General features: G+C 34.7%; 2 protein-coding genes across 2 annotated transcripts; one reads left to right on the plus strand and one right to left on the minus strand.

The window, feature by feature from the left end:
- Positions 1-15,563: 15,563 nt before the first annotated feature.
- Positions 15,564-16,528, plus strand: LOC135075546 (transcription elongation factor SPT4). The gene is made up of 4 exons (XM_063969968.1): positions 15,564-15,816; positions 16,008-16,114; positions 16,223-16,278; positions 16,351-16,528. The coding sequence occupies exons 1-4, from the start codon at positions 15,748-15,750 to the stop codon at positions 16,467-16,469; spliced, it is 351 nt and encodes a 116-aa protein (XP_063826038.1). The 5' UTR covers positions 15,564-15,747; the 3' UTR covers positions 16,470-16,528.
- Positions 16,529-16,728: 200 nt separating this feature from the next.
- On the minus strand, positions 16,729-17,711 carry LOC135075548 (TP53-regulated inhibitor of apoptosis 1-like). Its single transcript, XM_063969969.1, has 2 exons — positions 17,410-17,711; positions 16,729-17,328 (listed from the first exon to the last, which is right to left on the minus strand). The coding sequence occupies exons 1-2, from the start codon at positions 17,554-17,556 to the stop codon at positions 17,224-17,226; spliced, it is 252 nt and encodes an 83-aa protein (XP_063826039.1). The 5' UTR covers positions 17,557-17,711; the 3' UTR covers positions 16,729-17,223.
- Positions 17,712-18,851: the final 1,140 nt, after the last annotated feature.

Genomic DNA, 18,851 nt, shown 5'->3' on the forward strand with positions numbered 1-18,851 from the left:
TTGAACGTTGGATGAATTTATTGATTTTTCTTTGAATATCGAGGCTAGACAGGTACGATGAATAAATTAATATCCTTTTAATGAACAGTTCGCTCGCTAATGCCTATTCATTTAGATTTTAGAACGAATACAGGGTGGAAACGATTAAGTGATCTCACTCGATTATATCTAAACTATACAAGATATCAAAAAACTAGTTACTGATCCTGAAAGTTCTTCATGAGCTTTATCAAACGGTATCAATAAAATAGGTTACAGAATGAACTGGATCTATCCGAAAATTTAATGGTTCCAGGTTCGGTTACCGTTTTAGGTTAGCACTTTCAGGACCTTTCAGGACAGTAAGTATAGTTTAGAAATAATCAAGTGAGATAAGTAGCATTTTTTGGGATACAACCTTAGTATTAATTAACTATTTGACTAATGAATAAATGAATAATAGTTATTATTTTTATTATGATTTTACGCACACGGAGTTTTAAACTAGTTACTTAAATAATAAAAATCCGGGAATGTGATGATGCGCACATCTCTAATTTTAAAACAAAATCAACTACTACAGCTGGCACGAGCGAATAATATTACACTTAATTGCTATTTTAAATCATATGAATGAAGTAAACTAATGACATGTAAACATACTACTGAGCAGTAGCAATTTAATACGATAATGTGCCTACGTCGGCATTCAATGTAAACATTGTTGTTTTGTTATATTATTATGAGACATCATTAATTCATTATCTACTACAATAATCATGAATGACCCATCTAAAAATATAACGTTTTTGAGAAGGTCAGACTAATCCATAAGTTTCATTACCTTATAAAATGCACGTAAGTATTTTAAGATATTAGTTAGTTACTTATTTAGGAATATTGGCCCTATAAGAAACTAACACTTTTTATAATGTAGGTAGGTATCTAGTTCTTACTTAAGATTTTTATCATTATCTACAATTACTTTGGAATGGATTAAATTAATAAAAAAGTTTTTTTTATTTCAAAAAGGTTTAAATATCCCTATAAAAATCGATTTACATCTATTAGAAGAAGGTTTGTCAGTGGTGACTAAGGTAATTCTGTGAAATAATTAAATTAATCTCGTAAATATTGTTGACTGACGAGCTTTATCATAGTTACAGATACGAGGAAAAATACCTATAAAGTATTTACGTGAATGTATTTTTAGAATTAATTTTAAGAAGATTACTTATGGCAGTTGACATTTACTTAACCGATTACTAAAAATAGGGATCGCAAAACAAAGTCTATTTATTTGTCAGTGACACGTGAAATAATAAATATTAATGAATTATACGCCACCATCATAGTAGTACCTTTTTTTTTGTCGCGGAGGAAATGCTTTGCGCACCGTCACCACTGCCGGGGGACAGGGTGGTGTGTGGGACTTCCGGCGCCCTGAAAAGGGCGCTGCTCCGTCCTGAAAAGGACGGGGTATACCCACTAAAACCTCCGCGGCGTTCCGTCATCGCCCGAGTGGGGGTGTCGCGATTATGGGCTGTAGCCTTAGATCATAGATATACCTACCATAGGTTCATGTAAGTGTAACTGCGGCGAAATATCATTATTTCAGGCAGGATGTCCACTGCAGAACATAGATAGACCAATGATTTCCAGATTGGCCGGTTGGTTGCGGCCTGCTTTCAGCGCCTTCCTGTCTGTCCATCTTATGGGTGGACGTCCTATGTTGCCCATGTCGTGTTGTCTCCACTCCAGAACCTTGCTGCCCCTGCAATTTCAGCTACAGGTTGCTAAGCTAATCCGTCGGGCGGGCTATGACAGCGATTTTAGTTCGTTTATGGATCTCCTAATTGATAGTTACTATATTATGTAGGTATAAGAAGTTGTTCCAGCAATTGTAGGACCCCAAACTTTTTTGTATGTAGGTACCATGACCATGATTTTAGATTTTACGTGGACTCAAAGGGAGCAGCCTCCCTAGACAAAGTGACATTCGTAACAGTTTTCCATGTTAATACGCACCGGTTAGTAGAACAGGAGGTGAACAGTTTAATCTAAAAGCTCTGTTACCTAACAGCATATTGTGTAGGTGTTACGGTCAAAGTGATAAATGTGAAAATTATGAATAATCGCCGGTTATTATGAATAATTACCGCATGATTTGGTAAATGTGATTAACGCCTGATAACCGCCGCACCCTAACCTATTTTTCACTTTAACCCATTAGAGGTCACTGTACTCAAATGGGTACAGCTATATTTTTACGTGTCAATTGCAAATCTCACAAAATTAACATGGGTAGACTTGTTATTTTACTTCATCATAATACTATTAAAGTATATTGACAACAATAACGCGGGTAGTGGGACTTTTTTTGATAAAAAGTATCAGTTGAAGTTGTGTCACTGAAACATAGTGGGGGTAGGTGTTTATTTTTTGATTTTTTCATAACAATTACTGCTCACAAGTTCTTTTTTTTATTTAATTACTTTAAAATACATATCAGGGTAGGTTATAAAGCACAATATAACATAATATTTACATCTCAAATAAAACTAGGGTCATATAAAAGTTACTGTACTCGGTTGGGTACAATGACAACATGCGTAAGTAAAAAAACTGTATTTATTTTTTGCTCTTTCGCAACATTTTACAGCTCAAAAGAGCTAAAAGGGACTTGAAGACATTATTGGAGCCGTTTTACAGGATAGTTATGACGATGAATGTATTTTGGCTAATAATTATACCACCTGATACAAGTGCGTTGACTGAAAAAGAGGATATGGCGACGTTTTTCATACCGAAAGACGTACTAAAGGGTATTTATGAACAGAAGGGATAGTGGCAGCAAAGGCAGTTTATAGGACGCCAGTGATAATGAACCGCTGGCGTGAAAAAGAAGACGATAGGTTCCCACAAATCCGCACCCAATCAAAAGTCATAATTCTTCAATCGCTGTAGATACTTCCGAAGTCTGTGGTGATAAGTTTCCTATATTTTGTGAAGAGCTGAAGGGCCTCAAACTTGCACAGTATTTGATCAAAAAAACTGACTATAATAATATTATTATATCCAATAGATAACTACGATGCTTCTCATTATCATTATGATATTTCTATTGGCTATAATCATATCAGTATCCAATCAACACAATATACTTGGGATTCCTATAAAGCCCTATTTAGCGGTTTTGGTACTATCTGAGTACCACAAGCTACCTAGACTATGTACTATACTTTACTGGTCACTAGATGAAAAGATATGCTAAATAAACAAAGAAAATGCGTCCGGCTGTACCAATAGTTGATGGCTTTTCTTCAAAATGGAGTTGGAAAATATCCCATCAAAACTGAAAAAGAGCTGGGGTATGTTCTCTGTCATTTAACAGTGCGTTGGCAGTGTAAGAAGTCCCTTTAAACACTTTTTGTCGAAAAGGCGCATTTTGAAAACTTGCATACCTAGGAGGTCATTGTACCCAATTGAGTACACCCCTGTAATTTCATGAAAACAACTTTTTTTCAGAATTTTCTTGCATTTTGTGTTTTTTTGCTCTGATTTCAATATGAAAATAAAGAAAAAAATTGAAATATATTAGTACTTTGTGTTTGACCTCTAATGGGTAAAATCAAAACATTATGTTATAGGCATCATGGAAAAGTAATATTATGCAAGAAACATTCCAAACTCATTATGCCAAATTATATTAATATATGATATCAAAACGTTCAAAAGTTTGGCTGTACCTACTCGAGCACGTACACAAGATGTTGTTCTCTTTTATGAAATTTGTTAGTACTTAGGTTGAATTATTAAATAATCACTGTTAAATGTGATTAATTTATCACTTTAACCGCGACTGTCGGTAATTATTCATAATAACCGGTTATTATTAATAATTTTCAATTTATCACATTAACCGTAACATAGGTACTATTACTTATTCTGTGATATTGTTTACTTATTATAAATTCTGTTTTGTCACGATTTTTAATTTTAATGTCCTTACAAAGTCATCTTTTAATCTTAAGTACCCAAGGACAGACTTCTGTCTTATTATTGTGACTTTTTTTTATCAGTTCCGTTTTATTACCTAAGTAGGAAAAATAGGGGTCGATTGGGCTATAATTCATTTTAATGCATTTTGTGATAAAACTATTATTTGCATAATTTTTTATCAGTTACAAAACATTCAGGTACTTACAAGCGTTAGATAACCGCAGGGAGTTAATTTAATGTTTTGTGTACCAATATCACACATTGGACTTGGATCTATTAATTATATTTTTCAAAAACAAAACTTAACCAGTACCTATCTACCACCACACTTTCAAGTTCAATTGCAGAATTGCAATTTACTAAAATATTTATTTTAGAGCAAAATGCAGAATTATTTTGTAGCTGTCTTATTATAACACATCCCTTACAAAATTTTATTGAAGGTACGTACCTAGGTACTAGGTAGGTACTTGCTCATTCCAAAAATGAGAAGTTATTAGTTAATCAAGTCAGTTTTCATCATCATCATCATCTCAGCCATACGGACGTCCACTGCTGAACATAGGCCTCCCCCAATGCTTTCCATGTTACCCGGTCCAGCGCTTTCCTGCTACCTTTACGATGTCGTCGGTCCACCTTGTGGGTGGACGTCCCATGCTGCGTTTTCCGGTACGCGGCCTCCACTCCAGAACCTTGCTGCCCCATCGGCAAGTCAGTTTGCTTTTGGCAAATCACAAAAACAAGTAAATATACAGGATGTTTATGAATTTTTCTTCAACTACCTAACTACAGTTAAAGTTCCTTTTAAATTTTTTTCGAAGTAATTTTTTTAACTGTTTCGTGATCAGAATACTACTTTATCAACTCTCTAAATATGGCTAGGATTGAAATAATATAAGTTCCTGTTGTTTTTTTAACTCAACGGGAACTCATGCTCTTGTTCTGCATCCATTGGCGTATCTAGGGTTCTTTTTCAGGAGGGACTTGGCCCCTGATATCTGATTTTTATTTATATACAGGGTGACAGGTAAAGCGATACATTCCTTGATAGGGGTTAAAGTAGAGCTTATTTGCAGTCATTTAAGTCATATGACACCATGTCCGACACTTGTTCATTTCCAAGTTATTCAAGATTTAAGTATTTAAAAAAAAAACTCCAGTTTTTATGTTAAAATGTAGGTACCCTTGTAATGAAGAATACGGAATAATGTTAACTTTTTTGTTGTATTCGTATAGCTAAATAATAAGATTGACATTTTAAATTAAAATTTGCAAGAAAGAATCGTCATTACTCAAGTAAAAGCTAAAAAACCACGTATCATTTTGCAAAAAAAATATGTTTTAGGTAATTAAACGAAGAATTTCCAAGAAAAAATGTATGGAATGTTGTGTACAAATTACAGAATTTAGTTCCTTGATTCATTAGCTATTCAAAAAGGTATAGGTGTTTAATAAACACTACACAATTATTTTGTTATTTGAATTTAAACGTCTAGTAAGATACTTTCATAAAAAAAAAAAAAAAAAAAAAAAAGTCACAATAACAACTATTCTTGGGTCTCAATAAATAAAAAAATTAGTATTTCAATAATAATTGTATCACCTAATTTTATCTAGGTACATTATTTTAGGTCCTGCTCAAACTGTGAGCCCCGTCTTCTAATACAAGCTCGTAGTCTGTTTCTCACTTCTGTTTTTGTGACTCTTGTTGTCAAACTTTGCTGAATATCTTGAGCTGCCCTCTGAATGCGCTCACGAAGCTTTCACACACAGCACACTCTCGTCTCAGTGTACGCCAATGGATGGATCAACAATATCCACTTCGTTGGATTGGGAGCGGTGGACCCATTCCTTGGCCAGCCAGAAGTCCGGATCTGACCCCTTGCGATTTTTATTTATGGGGTCACATGAAAGTATCTCTTGTATGTAAACCCCCGTAAACAACGAGCAAGAGCTTCGTGAGCGCATTCAGAGGGCAGCTCAAGATATTCAGCATTTTGACAACAAGAGTCACAAAAACAAAAGTGAGAAACAGACTACGAGCTTGTATTAGAAGACGGGGCTCACAGTTTGAGCAGGACTTAAAATAATGTACCTAGATAAAATTAGGTGATACAATTATTATTAAAATACTAAGTTTTTCATTTATTGAGACCCAAGAATAGTTGTTAGTGTGATTTTTTTGTTTATTAATTTTTTTATGAAAGTATCTTACTAGACGTTTAAATTCAAATAAAAAAATAATTATGTAGTGTTTGTTAAACACCTGTACCTTTTTGAATAGCTAATGAATCAAGGAACTAAATTCTGTAATTTGTACACAACATTCCATACATTTTTTCTGGGAAATTCTGCGTTTAATTACCTAAAACATATTTTTTTTGCAAAATGATACATGGTTTTTTAGCTTTTACTTGAGTAATGACGATTCTTTCTTGCAAATTTTAATTTAAAATGTCAATCTTATTATTTAGCTATACGAATACAACAAAAAAGTTAACATTATTCCGTATTCTTCATTGCAACGGTACATTTTAACATAAAAACTGGAGATTTTTTTAAAAATACTTAAATCTTGAATAACTTGGAAATGAACAAGTTTCGGACATGGTGTCATATGACTTAAATAACTGCAAATAAGCTCTACTTTACCTCCTATCAAGGAATGTATCGCTTTACCTGTCACCCTGTATAAATACCTATAGATTTATGGCGATTAGTAGGTATCATGGCTCATGAGTTAGTACTATCATGTCACGCAAGATTTCAGTTGCGAAAATGTTTTCAGATGTAAAATTGTGATGTGAACGTTAAAAATACATTTATTCTCATGCATTTATTATTATGAACCGTTCATTCATGAAAGTAGAATGACAGACAAAAGAAATGGATTATATTATATTATTTTGTATAATGTTATATTCGACTGAATGAAGGATATTTTACATAGCGCAAGCAGGTAGGTAATATACATCATCATCATCATAATTTCAGCCACAGGACTTCCAATCGTGGGTCGAAACACGAAAAGGCGTGTCTAAGAAAATGGCCATATTGAGTTAAACACATCATGTTATTAAAAAAAATGCATTTTAAAACCTCACAAAAGATCGTAACTGAATTCTTTTTCAGGAAGCCAGTATTGAAAGGTAGAAAGGGCCCGAAATGCATTTTTCCATACTTCAAATTATCTTTAAACGTCGCTCCTGTAAAATTGATAAAAATCAGTTACGCCTTTTCAATTCGACCCACGCACTGCTGAACATAGGCCTCCCCCAATGACAAGTTCCACATCGCACGGTTGGTAGCGACCTAGGCTGCATTCAGCGCCTATGCAATCAAAAAGAGTAAAATTTATTGTAATAGGTAACTTAACTGTATGCTTCAGACTTTGATATCTACTGGACTAATTCCCGAAATGAATACTAGTCTCAAAACTCACAGAGGCAAGTAAAAACACATTGTTAGGCCACAAAAATTAGGCTTTGATATAACGCCGGCTATGGAAAATGCAATATCCCTGGAGTGAAGTATTGTTCCAAGAATAACTTATGCATTCAGGTGCCAGTAAGTGCAATCGAGTGCATTCAGTCGCGTAACACAAGCTGGCACATTGGAGAAGTTATAAATATTTCAGGGTTTAGGGGAAGTTAAATATTAATGAGAAAGCAATTATTAATACTGTTGCTTTAGCAGCATTTATTTACTGCAATTACAGAAATCTTTATTTTATCTTTGAAATTTACGTAGGTACCTAATTATTATGTAAAATCATAAATAACTAAAAACGGCCACATAATAATATTCGTTACTTAGTAGGGTGGTCCTTATTCCTACGAAAAAAATTTTTTTTCTAATATTTTGCGGGGCACCACGTAATTTGAATATATACCATATGAAAGTCTTTCATTATTATTTTTTTAATTTTTAAAAGACATTTAGGGGTCGCTACCAAGGTTTGAATTTTAAGTAAAAACAAAATCTGTATTTGTTAGATTCATTTATTTTTAAAGTCAAAGCCAAATAAAAATATTACAAAATTATTGTTGTTGCTATGAACTAAGATATTATGTACAATGTACATATTAGAATCAATTATTTTTAAGATATAAGAGTTTACTTGTTAGTATCTCGACGCGTCGGTACCATGGTCGGTATAGAAGAGGGGTTGAGGGGAGAAGGGGACAAGAAGCGATTGTCTATTCTATCTATGCGATGTTCATTTGCACGTAAAATGTGATATAAACACTTAAATAAAACATTTATGAAACCATGATTTAAGATCTTCAAAGCTTTTGTAAATATTTTGACAGCTGGTAGCGACCTCTAAATCTTAACAAAAAAAAAAAACAAAAAAAGCTAATTTCATATTTAGAGGTATATAATCGAATGAGAAAGTGCCCCGGGGATAATTCAAAAGTCGAAAAATAAGGACCACCCTATTACTTAGGTACTGTGTTTTGTACGTATGCCTACTTAACTTTTATACTTTTAGGTACTTCATATAGGTAGGTAAGTATGTAAGAGGAAATCTCGAGTAGAACGGATTTTGATAGGGGTTCGACATCTTTGTATGGAAAAGTTTTCGCGCACGATGAAAGTGATATTGGTAGAGGAACCTACCTACTTTAACAAACAAAAACAAATTGGTAATATAGATCTTAAACTATAAATGTCATATTAATTTATATAAATTAATTAGTTCTTCGGACAAGTTATAAAGTAGTAATAAGTTGCGAAAACAACGAACTTAGCTAGGTAACGTAAGTAGGAAAGTAGTTTTCCTTGTTGCTAATCCAAACTTTTTCTTTACATATGCTTTCTTTCATAACCTAAATAACTACTTATTTAAAGGGATCATTGCATTATTACGGCCACGAAAACAACAAAAAGTTGGTAAAAACACTTTGTTTTTGTCAAACCGATATTCTTTATTTATCCGTGATCAAGGTTTTGAGGTGAATGCATCGTGCCGATAATATGCGTTTTAAAGCTTGACGAATAGCGCGCATATTAGTGTCAAAGGGCAAAGAAAGGTTACCAAAGTAATTACATACGCACTAGTTTGATCTAGACGGTACATTACGAATTTATTGATAAATGTTTGATAACCGCACGTGCGCTGCTACACGTCTGAACCGCAATCTGAACGTTGTCACTGCGAATTATGATCTGTGACCTAACGCCGGGTAACCCGGGTTTATAATCTGACTTAACAATCACTGGTCTTATAAACTACGACCTATGTTGAAAAAAATATTCAAATTATGATTAGTCGAACGGTGAAGGGGTCAGACTAGCCGACTCGAGATCCGAAGAACGCGGGTTCGATCCCCGCCGCTTGCGTTGTGGTAAATCTGTTACAGTCAAAACTCATCGGAAAACCACTTTAGACTGATTTTTCGAGCCAATAGTGGTTTTGACCAAGGGCGTTAGTCAAAACCACTGCAAAAAATCAATCAAAGGTTGTCGCCTGATTTAAAATTTGACCAATCAGTCAAAATTCAAACAAAGTAGCGTAGGTAATGATTAGTGAAAACTATCAGGAAGCACAAATAAAAACACTCGGTTGTGTTTAGAGGGTTCCCAAACCATTAATCAAAATTTATTTAAAAAAATCTATTGTTTACTGATATAGTAGTTATTATATTTTAACAAATCAAGCTTATACCTATCCTATAAAAAAATAATGTCGCTTTTATTTTTGACTAGCGGCCGCCCGCGACTTCGTACGCGTGGATCCCATTTTACCCCCTTCATCTATTTTACGCGGTTTAGATTTTTTCATACAAATGTTTTTTCCCGCTAACTCCCGTTCCCGTTGGAATTTCGCAATATCCTGTTGTAACTAAGCTTTAAGTTTACTAAGAGACCTTTATGCCAAATTTCAAGCGTCTAACTTAAGCGGTTTAGATTTTTCATACAAAAGGATTTTCCCAGTAATTCCTGTTCCTGTGGGAATTTCGGGAATTCTTTTCTTAGTGCACCTCTACGGTACCTAAGCTACGTCCCTTATAAATTTCAAGTGCCTACGTTTAGCCGTTTAGGCTGTGCGTAAGTATGTCAGTGGGTCAGTCATACAAAAGGAATTTCCCGCTAATTCCAGTTCCCGTGAGAATTTTGCAATATCCTGTTGTAACTAAGCTTTAAGTTTACTAAGGTACCTGCATGCCAAATTTTAAGCGTCTAACTTACGCGGTTTAGATATTTTCATACAAATGTTTTTTCCCGTTAACTCCCGTTCCCGTGAGAATTTTGCAATATCCTGTTGTAACTAAGCTTTAAATTTACTAAGATACCTGCATGCCAAATTTCAAGCGTCTATGTTACGTGGCTTAGGTTTTTTCATACAAATGTTTTTTCTCGCTAATTCCCGTTCCCGTAGGAATTTTGCAATATCCTGTTATAACTAAGCTTTAAGTTTACTAAGGTACCTGCTTTCCAAATTTCAAGCGTCTAACTTAAGCGGTTTAGATTTTTCATACAAAAGGATTTTCCCGCTAATGCCCGTTCCCGTGGGAATTCCTAAGTATCCTATAACCTGCCCAGGAGTATGAAGAATAATTGTACCAAGTTTCGTTAAAATCCGTCGAGTAGTTTTTGTTTCTATAAGGAACATACAGACAGACAGACAGACAGACAGACAGACAGACAGACAGACAGACAAAAATTTTACTGATTGCATTTTTGGCATCAGTATCGATCACTAATCACCCCCTGATAGTTATTTTGAAAATATATTTCATGTACAGAATTGACCTCTCTACAGATTTATTATAAGTATAGATGTGGCAGAACTGCCAGAACAATTTTAATAAATATTGATAAAATAAAATGGGATGGATTCCTACAAATTTTCGATATTTTTAATTAGTTTTATCGTAACCTACAGCCTCAAAGCATTTATCATAAAAGCTGACAACCCTGGCCAGCTAGGTTATCTCAACCCCCCGCACCACCCATTATTTTTATTGTAATATAATCACAAGTAGCTATGATTATCTGCTTAAAGTTCCATACTACGAGTAAAACACTGGGCGTGTCTGTGATATTTTAATCAGCTTTGGAGTGGCAAACACCTGGTAAAATCGGGGGCTGGATGGACGGCTGCCAAGTCCGCGCTAATCCCCGCCCGAGCCCTTTACATGCGCACCCAAACAAATCCCAAATTTACGTCTACAAAAAATAAACTTCACGAGATGTGGTTGGACAATAATAAAACTGTAAAGCTCGTGATTTGTGTCTGTCTGTCTGCATGTCTACGCTTCCAGTGACTCACACAGCGTCGGCTGTGCGTAAGTTTCTTGAAATTATTAGGTGATAAATACGACGTGTGATCACGTGCATACGCTTCAAAGGGTTATAGGCAGATAATAATATCTAAAGAACACCGTCTGTCTCCACTTCACTTATTTATTTAATTCTGTATGGAAACTAAAGTATCTTTGTTTTATTTCTATTCAGTTGTGTCTACGATGACGAGACACGGCTCTTTGGAGCTAAAATTAGACCCCTATTATTTTAAAAGAAAGTATGATTAGGTATAGATAGATAGAGCACATCACATCACATACCTACCTACCTTAAAGTTAATATAAACAGGGAGTCATTAGATGCAGTCTGCCATGGAAGTTACATTGAAAGTCAGTGGAGCAAAGTTATATTCAGCAGTCTCCTCATCAGAATCTATTTAAATACAATCTATACACTTCTAAGTCAACTGCATAATATTTTTGGCTGTCTGATCAGACGTCTCTGGTGCAGAGCCCGCCGTGTGACCCAAAAACCATTTGGCACATTCATGCATGCCAATTGACGCTAGGAGAGCTGGTTCAATGAACTAATGAAAAACAATAATGCAGGCCTAAGTATAAATTTTGGTGTTAGCAAATACATAATCTCGTAATGGGGCACTTACTATGGTAGCACTTTTATGGTAGGTGGACGCCTTGTGGAATATATTTTGTTTTGGAAGAACCTTTTTTACAGTCTAAAACTAGCAGAGACATTTTCATGACGCATCTCGACGTAAATAAATGCTGAAATTTACTAACCGAGTCGCTGAAGATATTTCTATAGATATTAACAATTCAATATAACATACAAATCGGCTTGTGAAAAGTTACTATCGACCAATATTTCATGGAACGAAACGACGTCTGAAATATCTAAAAATATGTACCTACAGTCGCTCGAGATATAAGGTTGATTTATTAATTTTACAATGTAGCAATAGTCTACTCTATACCCTAAAACTCTACAATAAAGGTCATAAAGATTTTATTTATGATACCTACAGGGACCTCAGTGTAGGTAGTGTAGGTCCTACACTATTGCCATAGAAGTGCCTACCTTTTTCTATTTTTTGAAAACTTATTTGTATCTTCCACATAAGTCAAACAAGGTTTTAAAAATAACCATGAAGTAGGTACTTTAGTCACACATAGGGTTATTTTAAAGTGGATATTAATTAGTTTTACTTCGTTTTACACACGGTTCATTTTCTTACAGTTGTTTTCAGTTTGTCAATTGGTCAGCAGCACTGGCACTGAAAATTGACATTTTCTTGAATCACTGATGCCTTTCATACTGATGCCTACATTATGCTTTGCTACTGGGCAGCTGGTTATAAAAGTTACGTTTCTCACGTGATAGATGAAAACTATCGCAGACTGCAGGGCGGCGGCGACCGCAATCCGACGCATGCGGTTGCTGCTAATTTATCCTTAACTGTCATCAAAGTACGAGTATTCATTAGTTCATTCCATTATAGATTTAGAATCATGTAAATTATATAGAACTAGCTTTCCGCCTGCGGCTTCGCCCGCGTGGAATTTTGTCTGTCACAGAAAAACTTATTCACGCGCGTCTCTGTTTCAAAAACCGAGATAAAAACTATCCTATGTTCTTTCCCGGGACTCAAACTATCTCTATGCCAAATTTCATCAAAATCAGTTCAGTGGTTTAGGCGTGAAAGCAAGACAGACAGAGTTACTTACGCATTGATAATATTAGTATAGAAGCATAGAAGTATAGATAATTATAGATAATGGACTTTACGCCTAATATTTTAAGGAAAATAATTGGACGTATTTCCATGGTCACAACTTCACTTAAATTGGGTACGATCTTTTTCATGGATTTTACGTCCAATTATGAAAATTTTCGGATTACCTACTAGTCTGCATTCTTAAATAAAGTCTAAAAAAGATAAAACGGATTCTTCACGGGGGCATCCGACCGAACGCGAGTTAATTTAGAAAATATCGTTTTCTTATTCCTATCAGTATTCGAACCCAGGACTACGATTGATCATAGTGTCAAAGCAACTCGGTGCATCCTTCCCTATATCATTATAGCTAACTAGCTTTTGTCTGCGGCTTCACCCACGTGAATTTTAGTTTGTCAAAGATCGTCATAAATTATAGCTTAAACTACCCGTTCGCGCTAAGTTTTCCGGTCCGTGGAATGCGCGTCCCCTCCCCCAACCGCGATTAAACGCAATTAATGTGTCTTATTTTACGCAAATACACATTTTTTATCAATAACAATAAATAAAAAATATTGTAAAAATAGTTTGATAAAGTTATAGACGCTTCCCTTCGAGTGACGTCATATCGCCAGCGGCAAACTTAAAGCGAACGCATAGTATGTTATTCTGGGTTATAAAGAATAATACTGTAAAGTTTCATCAAAATCAGTTCAGTACTTTTTGCGTGAAAGAGTTACAAACATCCATCCAGACATCCAAACTTTCGCATTTATAATATTAGTAAGATAGAACAAACACTGCTGAAGCTGCTGATTTTCAGATTTATTATTCAGAAATTACGTTCATATTGTACACTAATTTGAGAAATGAAAGGTTCCCAGTTTTTTCTCCTCTATTACTTTTTTTTTTAAATGCGACAAAAGAAGCGTTTAAGCGTCCAAAACGTAACAGACACAGATATATTTTTTAATTTCCATCCATGTAAAAAGGTACGGTGATTACTTAGATAAAAATAATAGATTCTACGCCTTCCCCGTCATAATTATTTTGTCTTGATGAGATTGCACGTGATTTTTAATTCATCAATAACAATTTTATTATCAAGTCGGTTAATTCATAATCCCTGTCATCCTTAAATCGAAAACAGGAAAAAATATGTAACTGTGTGCAGATTTTTTTAACACACGTGTAACAAACACACTATGGTGAAGTCAACCGCTATTTTTATCAGAAACGAGGAAAACACCGCAGTAAAAAGTTGAACATTTTAAATTTCAAACGTCTCATTCTAAATTGCAAACAAGAAAAAGACGTTTTGCAATTTAAAGTTATTATAAACTTTTGTTTTTGTAAATTTCCAGGTGTTCATGAGACGTTACTTTTTTACTAATGTAGGTATATACTTAATGCGGCAATTTTTTTTCATCAACAAAACAGACGACAATCCAACTGCGCAGTATTTGAATTCGAATTTCAATTCCAGAAGTTCGATGAATATTTTACTAACTACGCAGTAACGGATTTCCTCGTAAACCGTAACACGGCGGAGTAGCGAGCTGTGCGCGGGAGCAGCGCAGCTGTCGGCTTGCGTCACCGCGGCTGACCTCTCACCTATTCTCATTCATTCAAACATTTCTACGAGGAGCTACGCTTATCGACTACCAATAATTTCTACTTAATATCTACTACTACGCCTTTAAGCAGTCATACATTGTCCGATTTCTTAATTTCGGTGGCTGCCACGCCCATGTTCATAATAATCAATTGTTTTTTTCCTTTTTATTGATTTTTAAATTAATATTTAGGTTTCTAACAAGTATGTACCTACAATACCTAGGCTGCTTTTTACTAAATGCGTGGTACAGGTATGCGGTACCCTGAGCACGAATAACTCTCGTACATAATCGACATCGTATTCTACCCCTAGGACTACTAATGGTGACCCTAGCTACGCCAATGTATTCGCTGTTTTGTTTTTCATCATTAAAAAAACGATTAATTTAAATAAATAAAAAATAAACCTATTAACGGAAAAAAAAATTCCTCGTACTCAGGACACGGTACTGTTCGGTACAGTCATGGTACTGTACAGACGCATTGCGAGGATGTGATACTTACGTTTGTCAATAGTGAATTATTTATTTATTTATTTTATTTTCTTGTTAGCTCACACGGGATCTCAATTAATTCTCAATTATGATTAACAGTATGAGTTAAAAGGAAAGGCTCTCTCTCATCTGTGGGCTCTCCTGTTTGCCACGGGTCGAATTTTCCGCGTAAAACTCATCATTACGTCACCCACCCTCATATTTTAATGACTAAACTATTTTTAGGGCAACTTCGATAATCGCGGGGATGCTGGGCAAATCGTACATTTGCAACAAAACGTGTCGCGAACAACACAATAGTAACAGTTATAGTATTGTTTAGCTTTTAGCTGGCGGCGCTAACGCCAGCAGCGCCACCTCGCGAGTTAAATTCGCAGTGTGAACCCCACTTAAGGAGCAAATCTCTAAGCCGTAAAACTTATTTAAAAAAAAGTTCAGCTGTCTGTCCTGTCAGTTGCTCTATCTGTCACTGTCTGTCAGTATTGTTGTCATTTTGCTAGTAAAAGAAAGGCTTTTTGCTGTTTATCAAGGTTTTTAAATATTTTTGTACATTTGTGATCTAAAAGTCTTCTAATAAACACTCAATTTAACGTTATTCTCATCACTTCTAATTCTCAAACTAATCAGTATAAGTTCAGACACGTGAAACTTAGGAAAGTGAAAAACATGTCTCTAGATACAGTGCCAAAGGATTTGAGAGGTCTTAGAGCTTGTTTAGTTTGTTCTTTAATTAAGGTAATATACCCTAGATATGCCTATGATTATTAATATGTTCTTCTATTACGTATGTGGTACCAACTGTGAACATAGCCGTGATCATGACTTTGTTGTTTGTCACAACATTGCTAGGAATAACATCATCCATTCATTATACTAAATCAACTGCTATTTTGATGTCCAAATAACATACTTTGATATCTTTACAGACTTTTGACCAATTTGAATATGATGGCTGTGACAACTGTGATGAGTTTCTGCGAATGAAGAACAATAAAGACAATGTTTATGACTGCACTAGCAACAATTTTGACGGGTGAGATGCACATAATCTGTTGTAACTGTAGATATGGTTTTTATCTCTTTATACTACTTGTGATTCATGTTGTAAACAGGACCTGCTAATCATAAATTGTAATTTCAGGATGATAGCTGTAATGAGCCCTGAAGACAGTTGGGTATGCAAATGGCAACGCATAAGTATGTTACTTTTTCTTTAGTCTTATCTCATGCAAGTTATATTGATAATTCAATAATCCTGTTTAATTTCAGGTCGATTCTGTAAAGGAGTGTATGCTATATCAGTGTCTGGGAGGTTACCAGCAGGAGTCATAAGGGAAATGAAGAGCCGTGGTCTTGTTTACCGACCAAGGGATACAAGCCAACGCTAACTCGAATATGATATAATAATTTAGTAATTTAAGTCTATCTAATAAATAATTTCTTAATACTTCTTGCAGTTTTATTTAAATATTATAACGGAAAGGTGGTATTCACTAGCTAGACTGTATAAATGGAAATGTGATAAAACTGGATTATAATCTTGAACTTAATCATCATTGGGTCATGCAGTCTCCTCCTCTCTAATTAACCATGGGCTTATGTAAGGATTTGGCCAATCTTATTACTGTTAAAAATGAAACAACTGGATAACATCTAATACTCTATTATACAATAACAACAGGTGCTTGCATTTAAATAAAAAGAATCATTCTATTTACAATAGTAAATGCATATAAGCGTGAATCAGTTTTAACACAACTTATTTGTACATAATGCATACAAGGGAAACTACACAAACCATGGAGGTATTACCTCCATGACACAAACAATGGATTGCATTTGAAAAGCAACACAATGCCTATAAATTAACCAATAGTCTCTGTATTTGATAGTTACACATGGATGATGTAATAAATACACACACTTATGAAATTTTGCATTTAGTATTATAAATAAATAAGCTTAAAATGATATCATTCACCAGCTTCCTTATTGCATACTGTGACTGGCTATGTTTTAGGCTTTTGTTGGATTTTCATTTTTGTACTGTAGCTTATTTGACTCCGGATGTTCAGCAATTTTTCCACTAAAAATATTCCAACATGTAACTGGATTGAAGGCACACATCAAGCTTGGTTTTTGTCAACTATTGCTGCTATCTGAAGGTGGAACTTTATACTCGTTGTCTGTTCCTAACACATCTTTATCAATTTCTTTGAAGTCAAGATTTTGTTGCTTCATTGCATTCTGTAAGAATAAATAAAATATTTAGGTTAGGCAGAGGTTAGGTTAGAAAAACATATACTTTTTAAGGTTATGATGTCTTACCTTAACACATTCCTGGTAAACTTTAAATATACCAGAGCACACTGAATCATCATGATCTCCTTTCAAAAATCTTTCAGAAAACCAATTGTTGAAGCAATCGTCATATTTCTTTTTGAGCTCTGTACACTCTTCACCAATACTATTCATTTTTTTACCAAATAATAAACAACAGAACTTTATTAGGTTTATCACTTCTTCAGTTCAGTTCAAGTCCTATTTATGTTGAATGGCTACAAAGAAGTTAACATAAATCATAAATTTTAAGAACTGCGAGAAAATTTTAATGTATCAGAGAGAGAGAGAGATCATCACAGATGAGACAGGAGATATATAATTATCTTCATAATTCTTCTTTTTTGTTTTTGGCAATACTCGTCGAGGCCGACTTGATTTGTGCCATTTTCATGTGAGTGTGGGACGAGTTAAGAAGAGGGACCAAGTGGGATGGGACTTGGGCTTGGGCTTGGGATATTAGGTGCGGTTGAGGTCGTATAAAATACATAAATTTAATATATAAAATATAAGTTTAAAATTTTATAGAGTGGTGCTTAATGAATTTAACAAGGGAATGTACATATTTTTTATTAGTAATACTTAAAATGGATGAAAGATTGTAAGGAAGGGGGGCTTTGTTTTGAATTAATATACTATGTAGGGGCAGAGAATTATATAGAGTACAGTTAAATAGAATATGTTCTATACTACCTTCCTCCAGGCCACAATCACAAATTGAGGAGGAGATATATATTTTTTTTAATCCCCTTCCTTCGCCTGGAAATTTGTACTTGGCCGAATACTTGTAAGTTGTCAATATTCTTTCATGTTCTTTTTATAAAGTCATGGACTCTCGCTCAGACCAAGAATAAAACATGGACTGAAAAAAAATATTCATCCGAAGATGAATCGAATGTTTATAATCAAAATCGATTACAAGAAATCAATAAATGAAAATGTAATTTTCACTTTATATTCTCATTTTCCTGCATAGAAATAATATGATGAATACAAAAATCCATTTTCAGTGAATTTTTATATTTTTTTATCTGTCAAGAAAATGTGAAGCAGCAGCTGTGCTGAATGCTATTGCCACTATTGCACTTTGCTTCCAAGCAACTCAACTTGGAAATCATTGGGGCATAATTTCAGCATTTTAATCATTGGGGCATAATTTCAGCAGGGTTAAAGTGGAGGCTTCGTACCGGAAAGCGCATCGTAGGACGTCCACCTACAAAATGGACCGACGACCTCATAAAGGTAAGCAGGAAGGTGCTGGATGCAGGCGGCTACAAAGCGGTCATTATGAAATCATTGGGGTACAGGCCTATGTTCAGCAGTGGACTACCTATGGCTAAAATGATGATGATGATGATGATAAAATGTTGCTTTATTAAATTTCCTACGCTAAAAATTATCCATTTGTATTTAATGCCACTATGCAGTCC

Source organism: Ostrinia nubilalis, chromosome 10 (assembly GCF_963855985.1).
Source record: "Ostrinia nubilalis chromosome 10, ilOstNubi1.1, whole genome shotgun sequence".
Taxonomy (NCBI): domain Eukaryota; kingdom Metazoa; phylum Arthropoda; class Insecta; order Lepidoptera; family Crambidae; genus Ostrinia; species Ostrinia nubilalis.